We start from the raw sequence: 26,123 nt of genomic DNA, 5'->3' as shown, positions 1-26,123 counted from the left end.
GTTTCATTACACCTTTGCTTAGAACACATCTGTTGAGGAGGAGGAAAACATGGCCGCCATTTACGTGAGGATCTATTCACTTGGCCTAAGCTCACCCTTTTCCTAAGGAAAGCTTGGATCAATCTAATGAGATGTTTCTAGTTGATTGCCAGGTTTTTAAGTCCCGGAAATTTTCTCAAGCTCATTGGAAGTTCCACTGGAGGCTGCTGCATGTGGAAGAACTTGAAGAGAAGCCACCACAAGCATGACCTCCATGTTTTGATTGCTAGAACTCAGTTGGCTTTGAAATCCACAGGGGTTTAGTTAAGTAGGCGCTGATAGTAATATGGAGTAAAGTGATTTTATCAGACACATGGTACATGTTTCAAAGAAATCAGTAGATCTTATAGAATCACAAACAGATTGGTTTGATCAATGAAAGATTAAATCGGATTCATGCTCAGTTCATTGTTACTTTATTGGTATGCCGTGAGGTCAAATGGAACATTGTTTACGGAATTATTGTTGTATTTGAGTTCCATAAAATGAGTTTTTCTTTTAGAGAAGTTTTTTATATATATATATATATATATATATTTTATTTTTTTTGAATCAACGTTTGATCCATGCCCTGAGGAGGGAGGTATGACATTTGCGCTGTTATCAAATATTCTTTCTCCGTTGATGTAGAGATGACTTTCGGCTCAAGGACACCCAAAAATGTTACGTCCTCATTTGTCCGTATAAAATCTAGAATAAAATGCATATTTGTATTTTGTGCTTTTTTTTAAGCCACATGCAAACACTAAATACTCAGGGTGATGGTGATTTATGAATTTCTAACGATTGGAGGTGTTGTTCATGGAGGTTCACTAAACTCTTTAGTAGGCGACGTGATGTGACCATCGTGGAAATAACCACTTCTAATACAAGGAACCTTCTTTCGTTTTTAATACATTATAATGAAGCGAAATCAAAAAAAATATGTCACAGTGCTGTTGATAGACGTTAGGAAAAAGGCTTTATATAGCACATACATCGAAGAGATCCGGTTCAGCTTCTGAGATAGATACACAATCAATAACCAAGATTGTCTCCGCTTCGGCCGGATCCGGGGGTCTGTCTCGCGGGTGCGAGGAAGAGCTGACTGTAGAAGCCCAATGGGAAGCTCTGGTTACCAGCCGGCATTATAATTAGAACAGCTATTCATAGTTTGGCATAAACGGGGCCGTCGGCCTGCGTTACAAGCAATAGCGTTATAAAAAAAAAAAAATGGGGTTTTATATATTAATTTACCCCAACGGCACGTTTCCATTAGTGGAAATAACATACACGTATCGAGAGAGAGATAAAGAAGAGGCAATTCTCCTCTGTATCATGATGGACTTACCCAGTCGGCGCGTTTGACAATTCAGTTTTTAAATCACAAGAAAACTGATATTGTAGCAAGCGGCGAGAGTCTTACAATCTAGTGCGATGATTAGCAAAGAACGCGGCTTTAGGCGATGATGTTCTGGTGGCAGCCCATACATAACATGCGGAGATATTTGCTATGGAACCACAGAATTTAGATTGCTGAGACCAATTATTATTTAATACAGATGATTAACGAAGACCTCAAATATGGCTGAGGCCAGCGTCTTTTTGTCCATTTCATGTCACACCCATCAGAATTCAAGTTGACTATAGTTAGGTGGTGGGACCCAGCGAGGTGACATCAGTTTGTATCAACCGTGAGCCCTTACATACAACCAGAAGCGCAGTATTACTCCCATTAGAGAAGCAGCCTATCTCATGCATGCTGGTGAAACATCAGTGTTCAAATAGAGATAGTGATTGGCTAGAATGGGAATTCTACTGAGCACGTGCAGGAAGCATACTGAGGTATGCTCCATGCTTTCAGTAGAGGCTGCAGGGGGAGGAGCTAAATGAGACAGGAGTCTTATTTCCTAATTTGAATGATTAAAGAATGCCTGCTTTCTCAATGACTTAAATGTGAAAATATGGCTGGAGTGCTCCTTTAAATTTAAAACCAAAAAAAGAAAAGGCCTTGGGGGAGTCTTGATACGGCTATCACAAAGGTCGGAAAGCGGGGGAGTTAGGAACAAGGAAATGAAATGGTCAGGGATCACAACCGCTGTCGCAATAAAAACAAATTGTTTGCAGGAGGAGGAAAGAGGGTTATGTTTAAGGAACTAGGAATTAGACAGGAGGGAGGGAATGCTAATACTAGGAGTAGAGAGAGAGGTGCTTTAGCTTCTAGAACAGAATAGATGGAGTCTTAGAAAGAAAAGTCTGAGATGGAAGAAGAGACTTCTGGGGTCCCAAAAGCTTAACTTTCTCTTGGGCTAAATGGACTGTTGATTTTTCCTATTGAGCAAGGTGCAATTTCATACACATTATGGGGGGGCTTTTGAACACCATGATACCCTCATACCCAGCAAACATTCGGAGCTCCCGGGAACGAGGGATTGTTCAGACTAAACAGGGACACTTGGTGCTGCTGGGAGGTGGATGCTGGCTATAAATTTCTTTTACAATTAGGCAACGCGTCTCACAGTAACCTCAGAATAACTCTTCCGCTCCCACCCCTGGAACAAAGCTCAGTTCCGCTTTTTTACCGCACACAAATGCCGACGTTTAGACACCACACTTTAATGCAGTACCTTGCTGGTGTCCATGACGTGGCCAACCCAGAACAGCATAGCTATTCTTTACAGTATTCCTGAACTGCCTAATGAGTCTCTATGGTAGGTCCAGAGCTGGACTACTTAGTAAGTCTCTATGGTAGGTCCAGAGCTGAACTGCCTAGAGAGTCTCTATGGTAGGTCCAGAGCTGAACTGCCTAGTAAGTCTCTATGGTAGGTCCAGAGCTGAACTGCCTAGAGAGTCTCTATGGTAGGTCCAGAGCTGAACTGCCTAGTAAGTCTCTATGGTAGGTCCAGAACTAAACAGCCTAGTAAGTCTCTATGGTAAGGTAAACTCAACTGCCTAGTTACAAAGCAATCTAGTATGGTAGAGCCTGCAATAAGCGGAATAGTGAGAAACATCTAACCCTAAATTCCCGACTCGGCAGCAGAACTGAATCCAGAATACATAAAGAACATCACACGAAATGGCCCGGACATATACCGACAGACATATACAGTTAAGTGGACGAGTGTAAAAAGGGTTAAGTAGCTCCAGGCCACCTCATTGTGATAAAGCAGGAGGACTGGATGTTGTCGCAAAGTGTAGTTTGTTTAGCCGCCTGTCCTTGCCCTGCAGCAAAACCCAGTGATTAGACTCGATAAACACGCCGCGGACGCCCCGCTAGTAAATAGGCATCGAGCTGGTGGCCTGTAATTTCTGATCACGCGGCCTCTCATGCCGAGACTCTGGCCAGTTAAAGGGGACCGAGCCGGAGCTTTCAGTATAATTACATTTGTTTATTAAAACACACAGCATGTGCTTTTTGTTCTTCAATCAATGGTATTGATTCGGAGATACTTTAACAGCGCTGCAGTATATGACAGCACTATATAAATAACAACAAGAGCAAGAAGCATTGAGAATGTTGGCAAAAGAAGCATATTAATTAGCTACCTCTTCCAAAACCGTCTTGCTTCTCTAACTACATCGTTACAAAGGCGGCTTGAAACTATTTGCTTCCAGTAGATGAGCAGCGGCGTAAGGGAATAATCGCACGGATCGGGAGAACAGACGACCGCTCCCTTGGTATATATACAAGGTGGGTTTCTAAAACATGCATCGCTTATGTTGATCTGTAAACGACATTAGATAGATTTATTAAGTATACAGAACTACAAAATGGAATAGGATTTGGGAGAACGAATAATAATAAAGGAACTTCACCTACAAGGATATTTACTTCAGGAAAAATGTTCGTAACACGCAGATAAGTAAAAATTACGAGTAAAATGTGATTTTATATATACTGCTGCATGCGGCTGTCACGGAAGCAATCAAATTAAACCACCCGTCTCCTTGATCTATACACTTGCAATTGTGTTTTTTTTTTTTAATGCTTATATTTAACCCCTTAATGACAAAGCCCGTACATGTACGGGCTCAAAATGCATTGTTCTCAATGGGTTTAGGGACCGCCCATTGTCCTTAAGGGGTTAAATGTCCCCGCCAAATAATGAAGATGCTCAATTGACAGATTTGTCCAAACCCAAGCTGCTAAGTAAGGCATCGAAGTGTTAAATGTTTCTACAATGGATTGTTAAAAGATTCCCCTGTTAAGATACGTTGCTCCTACGTGTAACTATAAGAGTCCTAGATGTACTTGCAGGAAAAGCAAGGGTTAAAAAAGGTACACATGGCCAGTGGAGACTCGTAAGTCGGCGGGTCACGTTCCCGAAGCAGGAATCGGGGACGAGTGAAGGGATGTTATCAGGAAATAGGGAATCACGGAAACACCAAGAGGTCAAGGGAATAGGATACATTCCGGCTTTATATATAGAACCGGGGACGGGGAGAGCACCTGCGAAGCGGTTCAACCGTAACAAAAATATGCAGTTTATTAAAATACAACAGGACATCCAGGGATATTTCTGTCCACACGAGGAAATAAGTATCAGCAGCGCAAAACGTAAAGAATACGAGAAATCATAAAGCAAAAGCTGCAGCCGAAGTCAAACGCTGCTGACCGGGGTGGCGTCGTCCTTTCCGCTGGCTTTCTGATCTTTTCATCCCCTCCAGCCGCCGCCAAAGGTTGTTGAAGACCTGCGGGGGACAAAAAACAGACGGCACGTATGATCTGCTGCTACGGCCAAATTATCGGTACCCTTTCTTACATTGTGGAGTAAGTGGGCCTGATTCGTTAATTCAAAAGAGGGGGGATACTGAAAGAAAAAAATCCCCACTGGTGAACCTGGAAACAAGGTAAATAAAAGGCGAGAGGGCTATATTGTTATCCGTTAAGGAAAGATATTGTCCCTTAGCATCAACGTTTATACCGCACTGGGATACTTACTGATTCGAAACTCCAAATCCAAACCCTGCGAGAAACAAAAGATTATAGGTTAGTAAATGCCAATTTATTAATTTCCCACAAACAATGGTAGTTCTTAAAGTGTTTGATGAAGTACCTCCGCCGGTCCCTGCAGATGCCCCTCCGGTGCTAGATCCGAAACCAGAGAACCCGCCACTCTGTTGTCCTCCAAATCCAGGGTTCTGGGACAGCGAGCCAAAGGTCGGAGTGTTGTGGGTGGCTAGGCTTCCAAATGTTGTGCTACCGGTGTTGCTTCCAAACCTGCAACGCAGTGAGATGTGAGCAGAAATCCCAGCTCGCCTCCAAAAGAGAATAAAACTTTGGGATGATGACGGGGTCACTTCAGGGGTCTTCAGCAAATCTTATTATCTTAAAAAGTTACACGTACAGTAACATTTATACACAGCCAAACAATTAAAAAACAAACAAACCAGGTAACAAAGTATACATTTAGGAAAAGAGTAATTGATGAAAATACCCTGGGGTGAGTCTTACCCAAATCCGCCTGCGTTAGCTGCAGCCGTACCCTCGCCGAACACTTTGCCTCCCGTCGAGCCCAGAGGGCTTGCAAAGGCTGGGGCTGTACCGAATGCTGGCACCCCTCCGAAACCAGGGGACCCCCCAAAGGTTGGAGGGCTGCCGAACACCGGAGCAGCGCCAAAGCCACCTGAGCAAAACAGAGGCAAAAGAAGAAAAGGAAGATCAATTACACTTCTGGAAATAACATACAAGGGGCTCCAATGGAGCCGTTAGAAACCCTCCTTCCCATACATGAAACCTGACAGATTTGCCCTGGAGGTTCTAGGTATGGCTGCCGGTTGTTGGACCCAAGACCGGCCCTTTGATTCCCTTTGTGGGGAATCCACCCATGCCCACCTCCTGGCTCCCATACAGGGAGCGAGACCCCCGGGGCAATTTTCCTGGGAAGCACCGGTGTAAGCAGATTCTACACATACCGACAATTACCTGGATTATATATATAGATATTTTATCTATTTAAACACATTTTAAATTGCATCCAGGACTCATTCTATTAATAAAAAGTGCTTTAAAAGCCATTGGGGGTGGCAAGACCTTTAACGTTCAGGACCAGATCCACCACCGCATGTGTGCGAGCCACCTGCTGCAGATACAGAGGCGCCGTGACAGAAAAGGCTAAACCGAAATGATTTATTGCGGTGGACGTGAGATTAAGTTATCAGCCATAAGCATTTGGATCCTGTGAGCAGCGACTTTCAACATTGATGAAGAAGAGAATCCCAGATGCCTGAATATTGAGTGGAGAGTTGTAAGGTGGAAAAAAAAAAAATGCCTCCCAAAAATTGCTCTCCCCTTTAGGAGAAAGCACTGATCACTTGGTTATGTCAACTGCTTACTTATGCCATGCTCTTTAGAACTGAATGATATCCGATCTTAAATAAAATATGTTTAGAGACTACTTTTTATTAGGAAAAGGAAGGAATTCTCAAAACGGTTATCTCATTAACCGTGGATAATAAAGGAGCCCCCAAGGTCCAGTTAGCTGTATTTTAGCTTCCCTGAGCTGTACGACCAGATGTTTTTCCTAGCGGTACGGTACCTGTCTTAGCAGGGCTTGTAAACCCGAATCCCTGACTAGCTACGCTGCCTCCTGCGCTGAACGTCCCACTTGACTTCTGTTCCCCGAAAGATGGCGTACCGAATCCGAACGTCTTGGCCCCGCTATTTCCAAACAGACTGGTGGCGTCTGAGAAGGGGACAGAGAACAATATAGTAAGGGCTAGCTGATCTCATTCACGCGCTGCTGCGGTGGGGAGATACAAATGTCTAACCTTTTAACATTGGCCCACATGCGCTAGCAAAATATCCAGACACATCTAAAACAATATAACCGTTTCCATGTTCTCATCTAAGGATGGTCATTGACCGAGAGCCGAACGGAGCAAAGAAAACCGATCCCTAGTCTAGTTTCTCCTAACTTGTGGTACACAGACTAGCGACAGAACACATACGCAGTACGTTCTTTAGGTGACCGTTGTAAAGCAATGGTAGCCCTACGGTTATGCAGATATAGGACACAATAAGAGGACTCACTGGGACTACCGGATGATCCAAATCCGGAAGTGGATGCTCCAAATGGGTTCTTGTTGGCGGCTTCCTGACTGGGTTTACCACCAAGGCCACTGAAGAATCCTCCGCTACTTGCTGTGCTTGAGGAGCCAAAGAGACCTCCAGAGGAAGACGGCTGCCGGAGATATGTGAAGGATGAATGGGTAATGGCAGGAGACTCCCAGCAAGAGGTTACATACATAAGAGGTTACATAAAAACCCTACCCTCTCAGTACTAGCCATTATTTTGTGTTAATGCTTTTTCATTTTCCAATCTTTTGAATAAGAACCCCCACTGAGCACTCCTGTTTCCCCTCGTTCAACGGGACGACAACATACCATTCAAAGCGTGGGTAGTCCCACCGTACACTGATTTTTTTTTTTTAAAGAGTATTATTACTTTAACCATGAACTACAATAAAATAAAAGCCATACCTGTCCAAATATACTTGTGGTTGGCGTCTGAGATTGACCAAACAACGAGCCAGATGAACTGGTAGGGAAGCCTGCGCAAGAAATTTAAGGTATCACTACAAGCATTAACTTAAAAGCTTTGGTGCAGGAGCTGAAGATAACAAAAGGCACGTACCTGATGACTGGCCAAAGCCAAAGCCTGTGGATGAAGTGGTGGTGGTAGTAGAAGAGCTGGTGCTACCAAATACTGGGGCAGCCTGTCCAAATCCAGAGCTCTGTCCGAAGGCTGGGGTGCTGCTCTGGCCAAACAGGCCACCTCCCGTGGTGGTAGTTCCACTGCTGCTTGACGGCTGACCAAAAGAGAAAGAGCCGGCAGTGCTGGTGCTTGAGGAGCTTCCAAAGAGGCCACCACTACTTGATGCAGCTGCGGTAGATGTTGATGGTTGCCCGAAAGCAGGTGGTGACCCAAATCGAGACGGGGCAAAGGAAAAAGTATTGGCGGAGCTGGCTGGTGCTTTCCATAGTGACGGTGTCTGGCCAAAAGAGGGCTGACCAAAGGCTGCTCCACCTCCTCCTGTCCCCGCCAGTCCGAACGTAGACGTGCCAAAGCCGGTGCTGGCCGGCGTGCTTGCAGAACTGGTAGCCTGCTGGCCGAAGGGACCAGAAGCCGCACACGTTACTGGAGCTTGCCCAAACACCGGCGCCGCGGATGGAGCCGATGCAGCAGGGACAGCTGGCTGACCGAATACAGAACTCACGGCCGTTGAACCTCCTAGCTGAGCTGTCCCCGGTGCGCTCTCTGGAGGAGCCAAAGGAGAAGGTGTAGCAAGCAGCGTTTGGGAAGGGAGACCTCCGGGGGGCGTACTTATGGACGCAGGACTGACTACAGCTGATGCAGATGTGATGGCACTTTGGCCTGTGCCAACCACGACAGGGGTGGAGGTGACCGGAATTGTCTCAGCCTTGGTCAACGGGGCTGGTAGAGCTGCAGGAACCGCCGTATTGACAGCAGATGCAAAGGGGGTTACGCTGGCCACGGTTTGCGTGGGAGCTTGTTCTTTTTCAATGGTTTGAACAAAGGGTCCCTGAGGCTGAGAAGGTGGAGCTGCAGCTTCACTCACAGGTTTATCAGACTTCACAGGGTGGTTAATTGCCAGGGTGCTGGAGCCAACACTTGTAGGGGCAGAGACAGAAAAAGCTGGACCAGCAAGGGTAGAGGCTGCAGGGGCAGCGGCGGAAGCTGCAGGGGCAGCAGCGGAAGGAGCAGGGGCAAGTAGACTTTCAAAAGATAGAGTTGCAGGAGGTGCAGGGGCTCCAGATGAAGACTCTGCAGCAGACACTGTGCTTGCCAGGGGCAGAAATGAGAGGTTTGGTTTACTGCCCCCCTGGTTAAATACACTAGCCGATGATCCAGAACTTGCTAATTGTAAGTTACCAAACAGTGTGCCGGTGACACTACCAGTGGTCGAGGACACTTCTCCAGGCTTGGAAGGCTGCATGCCGCCACCAAACGCAAACACAGGGGTGGAGCTGGGTGGCTTGGTCGGCTGTACATTAGAAGTGGCTTTGGAATTTTCTGCCTTGGCAACTTCTTCCACTTGGCCCACTCGCAACCCTGAAAAGCTCCCTAGCGTCTCCCCACCAGGGAAGCTCTGGAACAGACCATTGCCTTGTTTAGCCGTCATGGTTTCTGACTTGTTGCTGGTAGCTGAGGATGTGCTGGTAGCAGATGGCGGTTGCGGTTGGAATGGGGGAGCTGCGGCAGAGGTATCCACAGATGAGGCAATGGAAGATGGTGACGCAGACTTGATAGATCCAAAGGAAAATGATCCTTCTGGTCCGGCGCCAAACAGAGATTTGCTTGCACCGCCAAACGTGTAAGGTGGAGGCTGGCCTGGATCTCGTGATGCCACTGTAACAGTAAAATCAACAGAGCTTGTTAAAGTAAGGTAGGGTTTTTTTTTATATATACATTAGGTTTAAAACAAAAATGGCCCCATTAGTCTTTAAAATGGCTTACTAATACATTCCATGTTTAACTTTCAAGGCCTTAGTCAACCCTATGGCGTTTCCCCTATTTGTAGACCTTCTGCTTCGCTAAACTGTCCCAAAGAGAGAATCCCCTTGCTCCTCATCACCATATCACATGCGACCCAGGGGCAATGGATTCTTGGTCCCATTTTGCTACGATGGGTAACTTTGACATGCAGCATTGGAAAGCTCCGATCAATAATGTAGGTTGAGGCGTTAGATGGTAAGATGGATAATGTCCATCTGCAACATAACGCGAAGGCCACAGGAACCATAATTACGGGACTGCAAATCCCAGCATGCCTGATGTTCCACACGCTGAAGGATTATTTTAGCCGTCTCGGCAGCGCTCTCTTCATGTGATAGGTTACCTGTAGCGTTGCCTCCCCCGGCGGATGAGGACGTAGGCGCAGGAGTGACGTTACCGAAGCCGAACCCCGCACTGCGCAGCAAAGAAACAGGAGGGTAAATTAACAGGGAGAGAGTACGGTACCGATGACACAATGAAAGGCTGAATACAGAAATAATAATCAGTCACGATGCTTGGAAAGGCCGTCACCTCAAAGGATTGCTAGATTAGGGACTATGCCCACGAGATCTCTAACCTGGGATCAGATTGAGATACATAGAAAAAGATATATATAGGATAATAAAAGGGAGTCCATAACAAACTTACTTTGCGGCTGAAAACGAAAACGGTTTGCTGGGCTGCGCGACGGAAGCAGACGTGGGGTTGGCAGGCGACGGAACAGGAAGAGCTTCCAATTTTTGGCCTAAATAAAAGAAATACGAATAAACGACAATTATGAGAGCGGCTCACTAACGAATAGAAAAAAAAGTGGAGCAAAACAAGAATCATCCAAATTATTAACTAATCAGGGCTAAAAACATCTGATTCACATTTGGGGTAAAAAAACCCATCCTTTGCCTTCTATTATCTTTCCTTGCTACCCATGTAGGCAGAACAAGAAAAAAACCTAAAATCAGGAAAGTTGGTCCTTGCTCTCCGTTCATGGTCTGAAAGCTTAATCAAATGTTACTTAGATTACCCTCACTGAATGGGTTAAAGTAAAGCGACTGGTCCTTGCTATTGAGAGATGGAATTTAACTTTATACTTCTTGCCTGCACCCCCCCCAAGGTTCCTCGGTAGCACTCACCTGTCGTCTTGCTGGGTGCGGATCCCTGCCCAGGGTGAGCGGTGCTGCCGGATGGTGCAGGAGCCGGGTGCATTTTTAAGACCCCGCTAGGAGGAGTCTGGAAAGGGTGGAAAAAGTTTGTGTTAGCTGCATAGCTTTGTTTCTTTACGTCAATAACCCCCCCTTGGATAGAAACACGCGTCCCTCCAGCGATCCAAACACAGAGACGTTTAACCATCATCGTGGATGAGTGGCTGACCCACAGGTAGGTGTCAACAAGCGTGGCCATTCCTCTACGGTCATCGGCCGCCGCAAAATGACAGAGGAAGGGCAGAGGCAGCCCGATGTCACATCTGGACGGGATGTTAAAAGGGTTATAAGAGCGTTACAAGAATAGCGGTTTGTGGTCTGGATTACGGCTGAACAAAACCCCACAAAGTCAAGCAAAATATCATTCACCACAATACCCCCCTCCCCAGCTTAGATTAGGGGGACAAAAATAAAATTCTGAATGTTTGATTTGTGTCCACGTGTAAGAAAAGACCGCGGAATACAGAATTTATCCGATAGGCATTTCTGTCACATACAGATCAGCAGAAAAGACGCTTCAAGATTTAATAATGCATAAAAACATCACAAAAATAAATAATAAAAACTCTGACATGGCACAAAAATACTGGAAATTACTGAACAGTTAAAAAATGGTACCGACACACTGTTTAACTATAGATAAGGTTTAACCCCTTCGGTGCTAGGTAGCGCAAATAGGATGGACTGCATGCAGAGGTGCATTGAAGAGAAAAAAAATGTAAAACGCAATTAAAAAGAACAGAACGGCATCGGATGAAAGAGGACGTTACCTGCTTAGCTGGGGCTGAACCCACGGTGGCCAAGACAAGGTTAATGGCTTGGGCAGCGGACAGCGGTACGGACGGCCTGGGGAAGGGAGAGAAAAAACAAATGCAGCGTGAAGAGAGCCCTTTTTTTTAAAGCAAGATCTTTGCGGGATGCAGCGAGAGCGCTGGTTGTCGAGCGAACACTCTCAGCATGCCAGATGAGTTTTCTTGTTTTACCGGAGTAGATCAATATCACATCAAGATGTGTCTGGGCTCGCAGCACGTTTGGAAGCCGGCTCAATAACACAAGCCGGGCTGCCGTTCAAATCCCCTACAAAGCAAGGCCTGATAGACGCGTTCACCCCGTCCATTCTCAGAGCCACCGTCCCTTCCTCATCACGAGGGCTATAGTGGTTGACGGACCCCCTGGAGTCTTCTGACAAGATGAGCGAGCACCACAACTGCCGTTTCATTTCAGATGGTGTTACTTTAATAAACGTAATAAACGTCTGTAGGAACTTTTGGGTTTCAGGAAGCATAGAATGCCTATTAAGGTACTTTAGCATGCATTTGTCATTGGCGAGAATGTTTGGGGCAGAGGACTGTCCTTTTAGTAGCGATAAAGAATCCCAATATATTAGAAGTATGTAGAACAATTGTTATCACTAGGGTACCGGCCACTCTCAGGTGCATCCAGGCTGAGATACCGAACCCTAATGCCTTCCTTGCAATCGCTAGACAGTCTTCCCGGGAGGAGGTGGCCCTTGACAGAAAGCCCAGTGAGAGCGGCTATAAGCGGCTAAACTCAAGAGAGGAGATTCTCAGTTAAGACACCGGGAATTATCCAGGCTTTTAACAAAACAGTTTTTGTAAACCAACACGTGACACGCACTTCGTTAGACTTAGAAAAGCGTCCGTCAGTAATCACATAAGACACCTCATTTGTAACACAGCCGGTGACAATTGACTGGTAATAAGTCGATGGAGTGTTTTTGAGAAGTGTGCTTGCGCCATCTACAGGGAGAATTGGGCACTGTCAATGCTTACCCCAATACAGTCGAGATGGTAGGACTCGGACCATTGCCCTTCAGCTCCTTAACGTTTACCACTTGGGGTACGTTCTGCAGAGTAGTTTCAGTCAAGGAGGCTGAATGGAAAGAAAGGAATAGTTAGGACATTTGGAGCCTGTCCTAGCAGGTAAGCGGAAGGATGGGAACCCAGGTTACCTGGAGGCTGGCTGACCATCTGTCTTCTCAGGGCAGCTGCGGCCGCAGCTTGCTGGGGTGGGACGTTGGGGGCACCGTGTTTGACCGTTTTGGTGGCTAGCATTGTGCTGTCTGCTCCCTGGGGTATCACCCTGATCGACTGCGCGGAGATGTTAGCTGAAGGAAACAACATACAATGACATCGAAACCTTACTTCTGTGTGCATAGGAAACCAATAGCAGAGAAGAAGGGGGGCAGGCAGACCACTAATGGACAAGGTGAATAGAAATGTACCACCCTAAGGCATGAGCCTCTCTGTTTGTATTTTAATGGACCTCTATATTGCCTTCTAGGATTTTAGAATATGAGCGTCTAGAGTTGCAGCCTGCCTGCCTGGACTGGCGGGTCTGCTGCGTATCCTTGTACCATAGCCTGGAAAGAAGATCGAGGTCTGTATCTGTAAAGACTGTTGAAAGGGGCAATGGTCTCTGACCCAGGCACCGGTATGGTGCCCATAGGGAGAACGAGTGACCGAGGGTAGTCGCAACCCTTTAACCGATTAACAATTCCAACTTGTTATATATGCTGTATATAGGCATGTCTTCATGTACTTGGATGGCGTTTTAAGGACTCACGTGTGCTCGTCATAGGACCGGGGCCAAACTGGGGTTTCCCAAATGGGGCCGACGGAGGAGCAAAGCCGGGCTGAACTGATGAAGTACGGACTACGGGAGCGTGCCGGGGAGCTCTGATGGGGGTCTCGTCTGGAGGAGGTGTCTCCTGCCTCTGCACCACCGGTGGCAATGGCGGCTGCTCTTCAGTATCTACTGCCTCTGACACGGATGAGGTGGAGCTTACATCATCCAGATCTTCAAAGAAGGCTGGTGCCAGGAACGATGAACGGTTGAGGCTGGCTGCAGAACAGAATCAGACTATTATCAATAATAAAATATTTACCAGGTCACAGGAGGAGACATCAAATAGACTGTAAGCTCACTAGAGCAGGGCATTCTCTTCCTGAAGACATCATGGTGTCTCATGTGTGTTCCTGTTACTGTAAATTTCAATCATATTGATCATTTTGGATTCTGCACTCGTAATAGTGCTACCCATCACCTTCAACTACGCAAATCTCGGATATGTAACACACCTGGAGCGAGGGATCGGATCGGGGGAGTTTTTCTGTTGTTTAGGAAAGTCCTTAGCTGACTCTGCTTCTCCTTTGACAGTTTGGCTGCAAAAGAAACTAAATGATAAATACGAACGAGGAGCACTTTCTGCACATGCGCACGGGGTAGGACTGGGGCTGTAAGCTGTGTGCTAACTTCTTTCAAGGTAAATACTACAGATCAGTTTGTGACCCTATGTATCTAGATTCCAATTCACCTTAAAAATACGAGCCACACTCAATGTCCTTTTTTCTCCTTACAGGTTTAAGTCACTTGGAGAAACTTCATTAAAGGAGAATTGTTGGGCAAGAATGACTAATGCAGAAAACAGAAACTTCTGGTACATACGTGGGGTTTTTGGTTTTGTTTGTATATCCATCGTGGTCTTTGACAATATGGTACTCAAACTTTCCAACTCTGCTTCGAAACTGGGCAGAAACAAAAATATAAAATCAGTTTATTGAAAAAATGAAGCGTTGGATCACTTTTCAAACATATGTAATGTTCCTGTCATTAGAGTGACATGCAGCACTTGCTTTTTGCTCTCACCACTTACCTGTCCTATTACAACACACTCTAAGTCCCACATCACGCCGTCACTCACCCCAGACCCCACCACTCCTAATAATCACGACACACTCCACACTCACGCACAACGTATCCTGCGGTACACACCTGCCTGTTCTACAAGATCCAGTACCGCATCAGCCCACTAACTACACTATTTCCAACACTGGGAAGAAACACAGCCCCCCTACCATACCGACGGCAGATCACTGCTACAAATGTTTGTCACGTTGAGTGTAGCTTAACACAAAAGGTCCACTAAGACTCTGCTGTTTGGACCTTCACCCCAGCGTGACCCACAACTCTGACAGTGACAAGCCTTTTATATGGATACATACACAAATAAAAAGATTGGAGATGCTCATCAAACAAATTGAATAAAGAGAACAATGCAAATTCACTCCTTTGTGTCTGACAACAGGTGAGGAGCTTACATAGTAGGTATTGGCCTGACTCACCTCTTGTTGATAGATTCCTCCATTGGTACACCCCATTGGGAGGTCCGATTGTACAGCCGAAGCTGCTGTAGGTTGTCTGCAAGTTGGTTGAGCCGCTGTCTTTGCTGGTTGATGATCTCTCGATTATTGGCCAGTATATTAAATAACTTCTCCCGCTCAGGAACAATTAGGCTTCTAAGAAAATCCAAGAAAGAAGGAAAAGTCAACATGGACGGCTGCCTAATTGCTGGTCAGATGAGCTGGAATGGTTCTGTTTAGCGCAAAGGGTGCATATTTCTACTGTATTACATCATCAATATCTAATATTATGGTTATTAAGGACGAAAAAAACGCCAAAAACTCACTTTTGTTTTTTCTTTTTCTCCAGGTACTGATCCCAGTCCTGATCCAACACATCATTCACATCCTGCACCGCAAACGTCACGTACTGATACGTCCGACGGATTTCCTAGGAAGAGCGAAACGCCATTGCTTTGAGATACACAAAAACAACTGACTCTGGGCCCAAAGTATGCTCAGAAAGAAGAAGAGATGACCAGCTTATAAAACAGCAGTTTGAAAATTGCCAATTACTCTTCATTGCATCAATATACTATTTTCAGGGACGATCGCTGATTATTGCAGTCAGTGAACCCTCTATGTATACAGAGTATACAAATTTTAGCAGGTAAACTGAAAACATGCGGGATACTTTATTATCACAACATGATATACAAACGTCATGGAATAACGAAGTGTAAATATACGTGGTGTTCGGATCTGCCCACAGGTTCCGATTTAGTAAGATGCTGGGGGGTCTGCACACTTAGCACCACTAATGACCACCTGTCTCCTTCACACCAAAAGTCAGCAATGTCCCCAGGTGTCAATACTCATAATAAAAAAAATGCCCTGTGCTTACTGTGCTGTCATTCTCTGGATCATCAGTAAGTAGTAGGCAAATACAAAATTATGCACTTCTGTGAAACATTATTACTAAGTATTTAAGTATGTTTCAAAGTAGCAGGTCTGCTTACAGATAATACAATTTCAGTTTGTTGCGCATTGACCAAAGAGGTTCCAAATTCAGCAATTCCCCAGGCGATCGAGATTCCACAATGGCTGAAAATGTTTACTACTGTATGCTGGCGACAAAGTCAACCAGCAATTTACAAAGAGATCTTCGTCCTCAACATTTTGTAGCGACTGGGTTGGAGCATTTAGTCGATCACGTTATTTTGGTCGAGTGCCCGTGGACCAACTTTCACTTTGCTCATGCAGAATGACCGTCTTTACACTCTTACCTGCATCAGGCCTTCGCTCTTGGGATCCAGCGGTCTCTTGTACAGTAGGTGCCTGTATCTGGGGTCACGCTGACGCTCTAATTGTTCACCGGCGTCCTCTATGTTGGCGAATCCCTCCAAGAGGTTGGTTTTTAGATTTCCCATATCTCCATGAAGTGACTTTCACAAAAATGTAAGAAAAAAAAGCAGCTTAGAAAGAATGAGTAACACATAGTAATTGCAATGGAAATTGTGCTTTTCCAAGCACTCGAGAGATGAGAAATTAACACAAAACATTCTTTGTCTTTCATAGACTTGCTTGTAAACTGTTTTATATCCAACGTCCCATCAATTAACAGCTGCTGCAAAAGCAATTGTTGCTTTTTAAGGTCACAATTTGGGTTACAATTACATGGCAGTCGAAGCTCCGCTACCTCTGTTGTTTCCTTGATCTCAAGGATGAAACAGTGAAGATCGTCAGTCTGCGTCTTTAGCTGCCGTATTTCGGCCTCACTGCCCACCGAGAAAGAAGCCTTTGCCGTCCGAGCTTTCAGGTCATCCAGCTCTTTCTGGAAGTGAGCGATCTGCCGAGAAACGAAAAGTAAAGAAATCTCCACGTGTAACACACTTGTTGCGCGCAGACTCATTGACAGGTCGGTCATACAGGACAAGAAATGTGCCCACCAGATTGAATGGGTGTGACGACTCGTCACGGACATGTGTTTAGTCCCGTTCACCAAACATAAAACGGGTAAGCAGCTGGCTTCATTTCTGATTTAAGTTACTTTGAGCACAAAATGACATTAACGCTAAAATCCATTCCATCTGATAAAACCAAACTTCATGATCATCTGCAGTGAGAGGCAAACAGCTCAATGTAACAAAGGTTTATAAAAGAACCAACCCAATAATGTGTCCAGCATGATCAATGGGACTTTATAAGCCTATATAAATCATGATCTTACATCAGCCAATATAAGCACACTTACCTCTTCTTTAATGGCATTCAGAATTGGAATGGACTCCTTTGCAACATTTATCTGGGGCTGCAATAAAAAGAACAAAGGAGTTTACGGCAAAAACACATGACTGATGTTATGTACAGCGTTCGGGACTGCGCGCCATTACCTGGGATGGTGTCTGCTTTGCAGCTGGGGTGTTCGCTCTGGACGTCTTCTGGGAAGAGGCAACGGGCGCGCTTGTTACTGGCTGGGTCGCTACAGAGAAACAAAGCAAATTTGTACCCATGGAAAAAATTTATATATGTGTCTACGGAAGGTCATATATGAACTTACAAACCAAAAACAATACTGTAAGTATTTCAAGCATGTACATGCATTAAAGAGCATATGGTGGATGGAGTGTACCTTTAATCAGAACTATTTCAATGCATGCACCAAACATGGTAGAAATGGCACACTTGTCAGGACTTCGATATATAAGGGAAGGGTTTATAGGCATCCACATGGGCAAAAAACAGTAACAGAGAAATTTGATCTGGCTTGGCTATGGATCACGTTGCTCCACTCCTGACAAGCCAGGGAGTGCCAGACATTGGGCTCCAGGTATCGCTATACAACAAAACATAGATATGCATTTTGCTAGAAACAAAAGGTGGCGTTAGAGATTTTACCTTGGCCAAGGACTTGCCTGCCGGGCCCTGGGGTGGCCTGCGGTTGGAAGGCGGCTGTCCGACTCTGGGGTTCCCCTGATGCAGACGGCTTGTTAGAAAAGGATGAGGAAGAGAGATTGGGGACGGACGCAGGAGACGGCACCTCCACTGCATTGAATCTAGAAAATTAATCAGTTATTTTACTGGGTATCGTTATAGGCACGTAAGCCTTAAGTAATTAAAAGACAACGTGTCACCTACATGACTTTGCGCATCATTAAATCATTTATGACTAACTACCTGTATCTCGTGCTTTTAATCCACATAATTTTGGAAATATTTGGGTTCAAAACAAAAATATTTACTATACAAAAGCAGATATCTGTAGAAAATCTAGTAAAGGTTTCCAGTCCCAAAGTGCTCCATCTTCTTCTCAGCCCAAGCTTACAAAGTCTGCCTGAACCAACTACCTTCTACCAAAGAGGAGTAACTCAATGGGCCGATCTGTTCCTCTGGGATACATGAGGTTCCTAGCAAATATATCGCTCATTTTACTATGTAAAACACCATTATATGGGGTGATTAATGGCGCTGAACCATAAAAACTGTCAAATCCGCTTTTGACTGAAATAAGGGGCCAAAGACAAACAGAAACATAGAATTTGCCGCCTTGTCTTATACTCAGGAGCCATATTCCTATCCCATGCATTTAATAATTTAAATTGCAATTCTCTCCCTGTATTAGCCTTACCACTAGTGCTGGGGTCTGCTCCACTTATCTACCACCCTTTGAACTTTCTTAACAGTATATCTAAGTCTCTGACTTCTTGTTGCTCTTCCTCGGAAATACACCAAATATACTAAAAAAAACCCCCATACCAAATATATGTAAAACCAAACAGTCATGTGTTTATATGAAACCACACAACATAAAGGAATCAAACAGAATATTAATTCATTCGAACAGCATAGAAATTAATGTACTATTTTAATTTAGACTCATTTAATCAACCTTTCCAGCACTTGTACGCACTTATCTTTGAGGTTCACTTTCACCGTGGATGACGCAGGTATGAAACTTGATGCAGGTTGGGATGTTTGCGCTGGAGGTGCAGAGGTGCCAGGCTTTAAACTACTTGCCCCAAAAACCCCAGTGCCCTGCATGGGCTGGAAAGAGAAAGCCGGCTGGTTGGTTTGCTTAGCGGAATTAAATGGGGCCGCAAACGAGGATGCGAATGGCGCGGCAGGATTGGGTGCACTGACGGTGGCGGCGGCAGGCGGAGGCGCGGATGGCTTTGATGGGGCAACAGGAGCCGCAGCAGAGGATGGAACGGTGAAGCCAGATCCTGGAAGCAAATGAGAGCATGTAAGACAATATAATGGGGACAACTGTCTAACCTTTTAAAGCTACCGTTCCACCAACTTTCCTGCAGGTAAAACCTTTGTAACTAAATGCAACATTAGAAACATTCCAAGTACTGTTGGAATATCTAAATCTTGCCCAAAAATAAACAGTTTCATCATATAAAAGTTTGCCTGTTTGTTTTCTTAATTGTGATTTCAAACAATCACTGTTGCCAAATAATTATTCTTCCGACTACAAAAGGTGCCGCTGTCCCTCTGTACTGTTCACAGTATATACATGTGGAATGCAAATCCATAAATGCACTTATCTGATGGTTAGACTGTTAATGTCAGGAGGTCACAATCAAGGTGTCCTGAGTTAACGCATGTATGTTGGGAAGTAATAAACCCACAGACTCAAGTCCCAACTGGACTATCTGATATATGTTTTCATGGCTTGTAACCATGACTCACTGTTGCCCATCTTCTATACTCTTTATATTATCTCTATTCAAAACGAAATTCTGTAAAAAAACAGGGTAACACTCTGGGATTAGGAAACATACCACCCGTGATTGGTTGCCTCTCTCCTTCTATTGCCAGTTGCTCCAAAGGAGTGTTTAGAGACTTCACACCAGGGTTTAAATTGATCAAGTGAAAAGGACACAGGACACCATCCGTGGACAGTATCAGGAGAATGGGGGTAGGTGGCAGAGTCTTCTCTTCACCTAGGTAAAAAACCAGAACATCAGACAATTGGCAATCTGTCAGGTTATTCCAGACATATAAATAAAGCAAGCACAGAAATGTTTCTTCCCACAATTTAAATTGGCGGACTATGCGCAGAGAGCGTGTGTATAAAGGCTGGTCAAAGCACAAGATGTGCAGCTTGCAGACATTTGGTGGAAGTTAATACTGATGAACTGTACGGATTCATCTTTTCGGTTTCCATAAAGTAACTCAAATATACCACTTTCTACACGGCAAAGGACAACGTAAGCAGACAGCTAGAGATACAGACATTGATATATTGACGTTTACTGGGTACAGTTTCAGATCAGCTATACTTACAGGACTGCAACAAATAATGAAATATTACAAGCAACAATTTTAGTCTATAAAGGTAAAATCTCCACATTATCCCTGGTTGTTTATCCACTGAACTGTAGCAGGAAAATAAACAATCCCTAGAACTGTCAAGCCTGATCTATATTAGATCGGGTGAAAGGACATACTGATGGCTATTTCCAGTTGATTCGTATAATCCACCGCCAGTCCCATGGGAAGGGTATCATCGCCGTTATCTGTCATGGGCAGCTCGGCGCGGCCAGAGTCTTCCAGTAACCACAATTCATAACTGGCCTGTAACGGAAACAATTTCATCAGCTTAGATCTGATCAGCAAAAGTCAACCACACATCTCTAACATGGCTTAGCCATCTGAGTAGTGGTGTGAGTAACCGAACTCAGAAGGACATCTTTTCCATACCCTTCCAGCACAGAAAAGATTAGAATTTTGCTTGAATAATAATTTTTTAAATAAAACCATAATTTTGGCAATATTTCCTCAATCTTGTACTACCTTTTTGCACAGCTGGCCCACTGGCTGCTCTGGGACGCTGATGTCATACAGGAAGGTCTACCTCACTTCTCACATTATAGGCCCTAACTTCAGTGACCTCACTCAAAGAAAAAAATGTAAAAACTCTGTCTTCCTTCACAAATGTCAAGGGCTGTTGAACTGGTCAGGCTGTTTGATTTATTAAAAATATCATTGGCTGCTTCTGGTAAAGTCACCACCTTCGGAGAAGTCAAGGTTAATTGGACTGTATGAATCGACAGCCAAATGAAACACCTGTTAACAGATTTTCGACATTTCACTGCCGCTCAATAGGTCAGAAGTGAACTCGAAATGCCACAAAACGTTGGCAGCTTTAGTGACATCAGGGAGTAAGGACTTTATTAATTAAAGCCAACTGAGGCCAGTATTGGCTTCATGTACTTGACCTTTAGTACACAAAAAACCCCTACCAATAATTCACAACTCATCAGATATTCTCCAACTACAGAATACAAAAGATTTCAAGCCGAGCAATAGACCAAAATGATCTGCATAGGTGGAAATGAAGCTTGTAAGAAGAAACCTCCCGAATAAAATCTAAAGTCCGTGGTACCTGATCTGCTTGCCGGGCAATCACACAAACTTCTATGGAGGCGGCAGAAGCCCCTAGGAGAATATCCCTTCAAATAAAAGAGAAAAAAATCAGAACATGAATAAAGCACATTATAAATTTGCAGCAACATTGTAAAGCAGATTTAATCAACTATGCACTTGTGGGACTAATTATTGCTATTAAAATTGCTTTTCAATTATTTTGGAAGGGAAGCTTTGTAAAGAGTAAACATCATGTATGATTTCCTGACTTATCTCTTAAGAGAAGGCATGACAGGTTTTTGTGACGCGGCTCACCAGTCATCAATATAATTCAAGAAGAAATGATGATGTCTCTCGGCACAGCTGCTGTAGCAGGTCTCTGTGAAATTCAGAAAGCACTCTCCTCTCTTGTCTTCCTTTTTCTGTAAAGTGAATCCAAAAATATGCATTAGCGGCCCCAAAGGTTAAACACCCATGGATTTCAACGGAGACATTAGCAATACACACTTCTTTTATCATCTAGATGACATTTTCGATATGTCAGCAAGAATAGTCAACGGTAAACAAATTCAGTATTAAAAATGTAGGAATAAACACATTTTAAAATTACAATAAAAAAACCCCATGATGGTGGAAAAGTAATTTGGCGGTTTTGTGCCTAAACACATCATTCTAGATCATTTTAAAGTAGTCAAATTGTTAAAGAAGTCTGGAAAAATATCCACATACCGGAAGCATTACGACTACAAGCTGAGGAGTGGCTTCCAGCGACCCATCAGCAGCTGCATATACCACGACGAAGACATACGTACTGACCCACAGGACATCCAACACTGGGAGTAAAAAAACATGATGTGAGTATGATGGACCCGTTAACGATACAATATCAACACAGCGGCTCATTCACTAGCACCCAGTTATGGAGAAGGATATACTGCACCTTTCACTGGATTCTCGGTATCATAGAAGGAGGGACAGGGAATCACTTTCTTCTCCTGCAGGTTCTGAAAGACAAAATGTATTTACTTACGGGGGGGGGGGGGGGACCCAAAACACATGCAAAAGGGTGAACGTTGGACTAAAATAGTTGGTGTACAGTTGCAATATTATAGGTTAAGGTGATATTTTAGGACTAGATATTTATATCAATTATATATACATCTTCAGCTTTGTTTCTTGCTTTCTGCTTGCACCATAGACACATTTCTTAGCAATCTTTATACTCACTGGGAGGAACTGAACCACTGTGCCATTCTGCTTGCCCACAGCGAGCTGCTTCCCTTTCGGGCTCCAACAGACTAGTGGAGGCATAAAATTTCAAATTAAAATTAGGACAGTAAAAAAAAAGTTATAGCTTGCAACTTGTAAAATATAGGTCTTAAAACGATGCTGCTAGTGGATGATTCATTCATAACTGAGCATTTATCATAATCAACCTGCATAAATCATAGTGTAGCTCTCCCAGGAAGATACCAAGCCTTTTGATTTAACTCTGCAGGGTTTTGGGCTACTGCACATATGCAGAATGAAACATCGGTAAAAAAATGTCCTATACTCAATTATATGTGGTTTAAATCCCTTCTACGCTGGCACTGATAATCTTACACACTTAAATAGATCATAATGTGAAAAGCTCCCTCCTAAACAGTATATCTAAACAAGAGAATGCCTAGATATTTCCTGCATGACTGGACGAGTAGCAGAAGCTCTCATGTAAACAAGCTGTCATGCAGTTTTAAAGCATTAATACACTAAACATTTTTCAAGGTTTAAACTGAAAGCCATAACCCCTGTTTTAGCCTAAAGACAGCTGGAGGCCTTTGTGTGACAAACCCAGATGTTGCACCTTTCATATTGTCCCAGGTAACACATTACCCACCTGACGTTACACCCAGACTGGCAGGGAGGGAGGCGTACACACTCACGGCATCAGCCACCTGCAGGACAGATATACAGCCATCACTCAGACACACAGCTACCATGGCAGGTATTGCAGGATTCCACTTAAGGTCAGAGACAGATATACTCCCTTCATTTGCCAGCTTGTAACAAGCAAAAGGCTGTTTCTGCGGTTTGGCCTACAGAAGTAAAAAAAAACAAAAAAACAACCACAAAATTAAAAGTCACGTTGGGATCACAAACATAAAATTTCACAAATAAGGAAGAGACTAAAACTAAAAAAAAACACTTTTTTTTTTAATTGATCAATAGTTTTATTAACACATAAAGCTAGGATATTATGAAGTAAAATACAAGCAGTCTTGAAATACTTATTCAATGAATGAAATAATCAAATACTACAGTAAACACAAGGATTCAAAAACATCAGGAAATACCTATGTTTTTGGTTTTGTGTTTTTTTTTTTTTTAACAGGAGGTTGTATATGAATGAGCTAGTTTTCCCAGCAGAGTTGTTGTGCTCTTTAAATTCTAACAAATGCAGACATGGGTAGAACAGTCGCTACTTATCTGCTGCCAAAAACTATGTTTACAAGATCTGAGCAAATTCCCTGGGTACCACTGTAAACTCTGTTGATGATCTATTAATACATACCTTATTTAACAGGGTCCGAACATCATAAAATGCAATCAGGGTGCCTTCAGTAGACGCAGTGCAAATAGACAGGGTGAGATGATCAGAGCTCAGAGCCAAATGGTGCGCAGGTTGCTTTAAAGGCACATCTATTCCTGGGGGGCCCACAACTGCATGGGAGAGAAGTAAGAGACCTGCTTACAAAAATACCATAGTGGTACGCAATAAACTGCATTGGGGCTGTTAACTAGATGACTACTTCTTTAGGGACAAAGAAAGATGCTAGTGAGGCTATACGTCATATGAACGCGCAAGATCTTCACCTATCAGAAAAGCAGAAGTTAAACAATATAAAATGTACTTAACATAGTTTCTGAGTTTAGGAATACGATACTCAGTAACACATGAATTAGCATGGCATATAAGCTCAAGCAGCTATCTAGGGCTAGGCAACAGCGGGACATTAGTGGAAATTACCAATGTCATTCAGATCTTCCCCAGGCTGAACAGGAACAAGCAGATCTTTTGTGTGATAGATCTTAAGACCCGGTGGTCCCCCGGCAAAGAAAAGCCCATATTTGTTGGAGGTCGCCAAGAGATTGGACCGTTCCTTGGGGGTCTCTTCAGGGGAGTTGAAAAGTCGTGTTTTCTTTAGCTGACGAAACTCAAAGTCCTATAAAGAAACAACCATACATAGAAACTTAGTTCTACTCATTTAGTCCGTATGTCTCATCATTCAAATAATGCAGAGAAGAATCAATTCACAAAGATGAATATTAATATATAATTCAATCCCTTGATCTTTTATCCAGATTTATTTAAACACATCACAGTATTACAATTCTAACTACATGGCTTTCACGCTTTTCCACTGTCGCTTCATCTCTGGACCTAGGGCAAAGGTGTCCAACCTGCGGCCCTCCAGCTGCTGCAGGACTACATATCCCATACTCCTCTGCCAGCCCCTTAGCTGAAAGAGCATTATGGGAGACGTAGTCCTGCAGAAGCTGGAGGGCCGCAGGTTGGACACCACTGCCCTAGACCTGTCAAAACACCCCAGCATTACAGTAAGGATGCTTTGCCTTCAATCATTGCGTCAAATCATGTTCTCGTTAGCACAAGTGGAACGATCACGAGGTTTAGGATGCTCAGACCACTTGATATACTAATGAATCATTCACTTTTATTCACGATAGCTAAAGGTCCCTCAAAATTTACGCGGCGTCCCCCTTATTAATCTGTCCCTTCGCCAGCCCCCGTTATCTTCTGTGCAGCGGATGTGTATCTCCGAACACATCTGGCCTGTGATATACTTCCCACCAGTCAGCTCCAGCTATGTGAATGCTGCTGGGGGGGGGGGGGGGGCGTATAGAGACCCCCACACATATTTGCGGACAGCGCTCCCATTGACTTCTCCCTAAGGTAATTGCTTCATTATTTTTGGGGGCTTATTTTAAACGATGCACATGAAAGCACCAAGTACTCAGAAATGTATTGTTTGTTTAGGGAACTCCCAGAAAGGCCAGAGTGCCCCTTTACATATAAATAGTGTCCACCTCCATTCTACAACACCCATCATCCTAAGCCAGTGATCAGGCGGTCTACGAAAAAAATCTAATGGTCAGCTGCTGACCGTGGCCAAGAATTCTCCTTTCCTTAGTAACTTAGCTCAACCCCCCCCCCACACACCCCACACCCCACACAATAGTCTCAGTACCTTAGTCTCCCTCTCAGGGGGCAGGTCGGTATCATCTTCCATGGCAGAGGAGACTGCAGGCAGCTGCTGTCAGTCCAGGGGGGGCAATAGGATCTCTGAGTGCCAGCCAGGGACGGTGAGCCCTGAAAGTAACGTTGCTGATTGTTAAGCCGAGTTATTTAGTCCTGTCATTACTTTCTAAAAAGTCGCCACAGAGCTCATGGAAGCGGCGCAACGCGCAAATCGAATCCACTTCCGGCGCTCGGCAGTGACATCACCGCGGGATGCGAGGCGACTATCCAGCGTGACACGCACAGCCACGTTTGTTAAGGGCGAGTGGAGTTCCTGTAAGGGGTATTTCCAGTTTGTAACTGGAAGAATTACGAGAAACTGGAGCTGCCGTCCCCTTTAGTGTCTGACAGCCACGGAGACTACAGCCGATGTGTTTATTGGCTAATTGCACTGCATTAGATTGCAAGCTTTTGAGGCTACCTAGGTTCCTTCTTTCGAGTGTTTTCACTGAAAACTGTAAGGAATTCCCCAGTCTGGTCAAAACCACCATGTATTCACCTCTAAATATAGATATTTGCTGGGAGAGTATTTTTATTAATATTTATTGTTTTATATAGTGCCACCCTA

The 26,123-nt window shown here is 44.2% G+C and overlaps 1 protein-coding gene across 1 annotated transcript; it reads right to left on the bottom strand.

Moving 5' to 3' along the window:
* Nucleotides 1-4,956: 4,956 nt before the first annotated feature.
* On the bottom strand, nt 4,957-25,547 carry LOC149281774 (nuclear pore complex protein Nup214-like). The gene is made up of 34 exons (XM_089498955.1): nt 25,506-25,547; nt 24,266-24,461; nt 23,810-23,958; nt 23,135-23,333; nt 22,483-22,553; nt 22,196-22,259; nt 21,985-22,088; nt 21,571-21,677; nt 21,275-21,341; nt 20,337-20,463; nt 19,668-19,829; nt 18,791-19,103; nt 17,779-17,936; nt 17,274-17,362; nt 17,135-17,191; nt 16,580-16,729; nt 16,167-16,325; nt 15,228-15,331; nt 14,884-15,057; nt 14,207-14,286; nt 13,840-13,923; nt 13,325-13,603; nt 12,711-12,866; nt 12,532-12,631; nt 11,509-11,584; nt 10,670-10,755; nt 9,883-9,953; nt 7,656-9,392; nt 7,502-7,572; nt 7,052-7,244; nt 6,558-6,704; nt 5,474-5,645; nt 5,076-5,239; nt 4,957-4,985 (listed from the first exon to the last, which is right to left on the bottom strand). The coding sequence occupies exons 1-34, from the start codon at nt 25,545-25,547 to the stop codon at nt 4,957-4,959; spliced, it is 5,937 nt and encodes a 1,978-aa protein (XP_089355081.1).
* Between the last annotated feature and the right edge of the window lie 576 nt (nt 25,548-26,123).

Source organism: Sceloporus occidentalis, unplaced genomic scaffold (assembly GCF_023333645.1).
Source record: "Sceloporus occidentalis isolate IW3139 unplaced genomic scaffold, rSceOcc1.0.p SCAF_127, whole genome shotgun sequence".
Classification (NCBI taxonomy): domain Eukaryota; kingdom Metazoa; phylum Chordata; class Lepidosauria; order Squamata; family Phrynosomatidae; genus Sceloporus; species Sceloporus occidentalis.
This window is presented reverse-complemented; position numbering and strand designations above follow the sequence as displayed.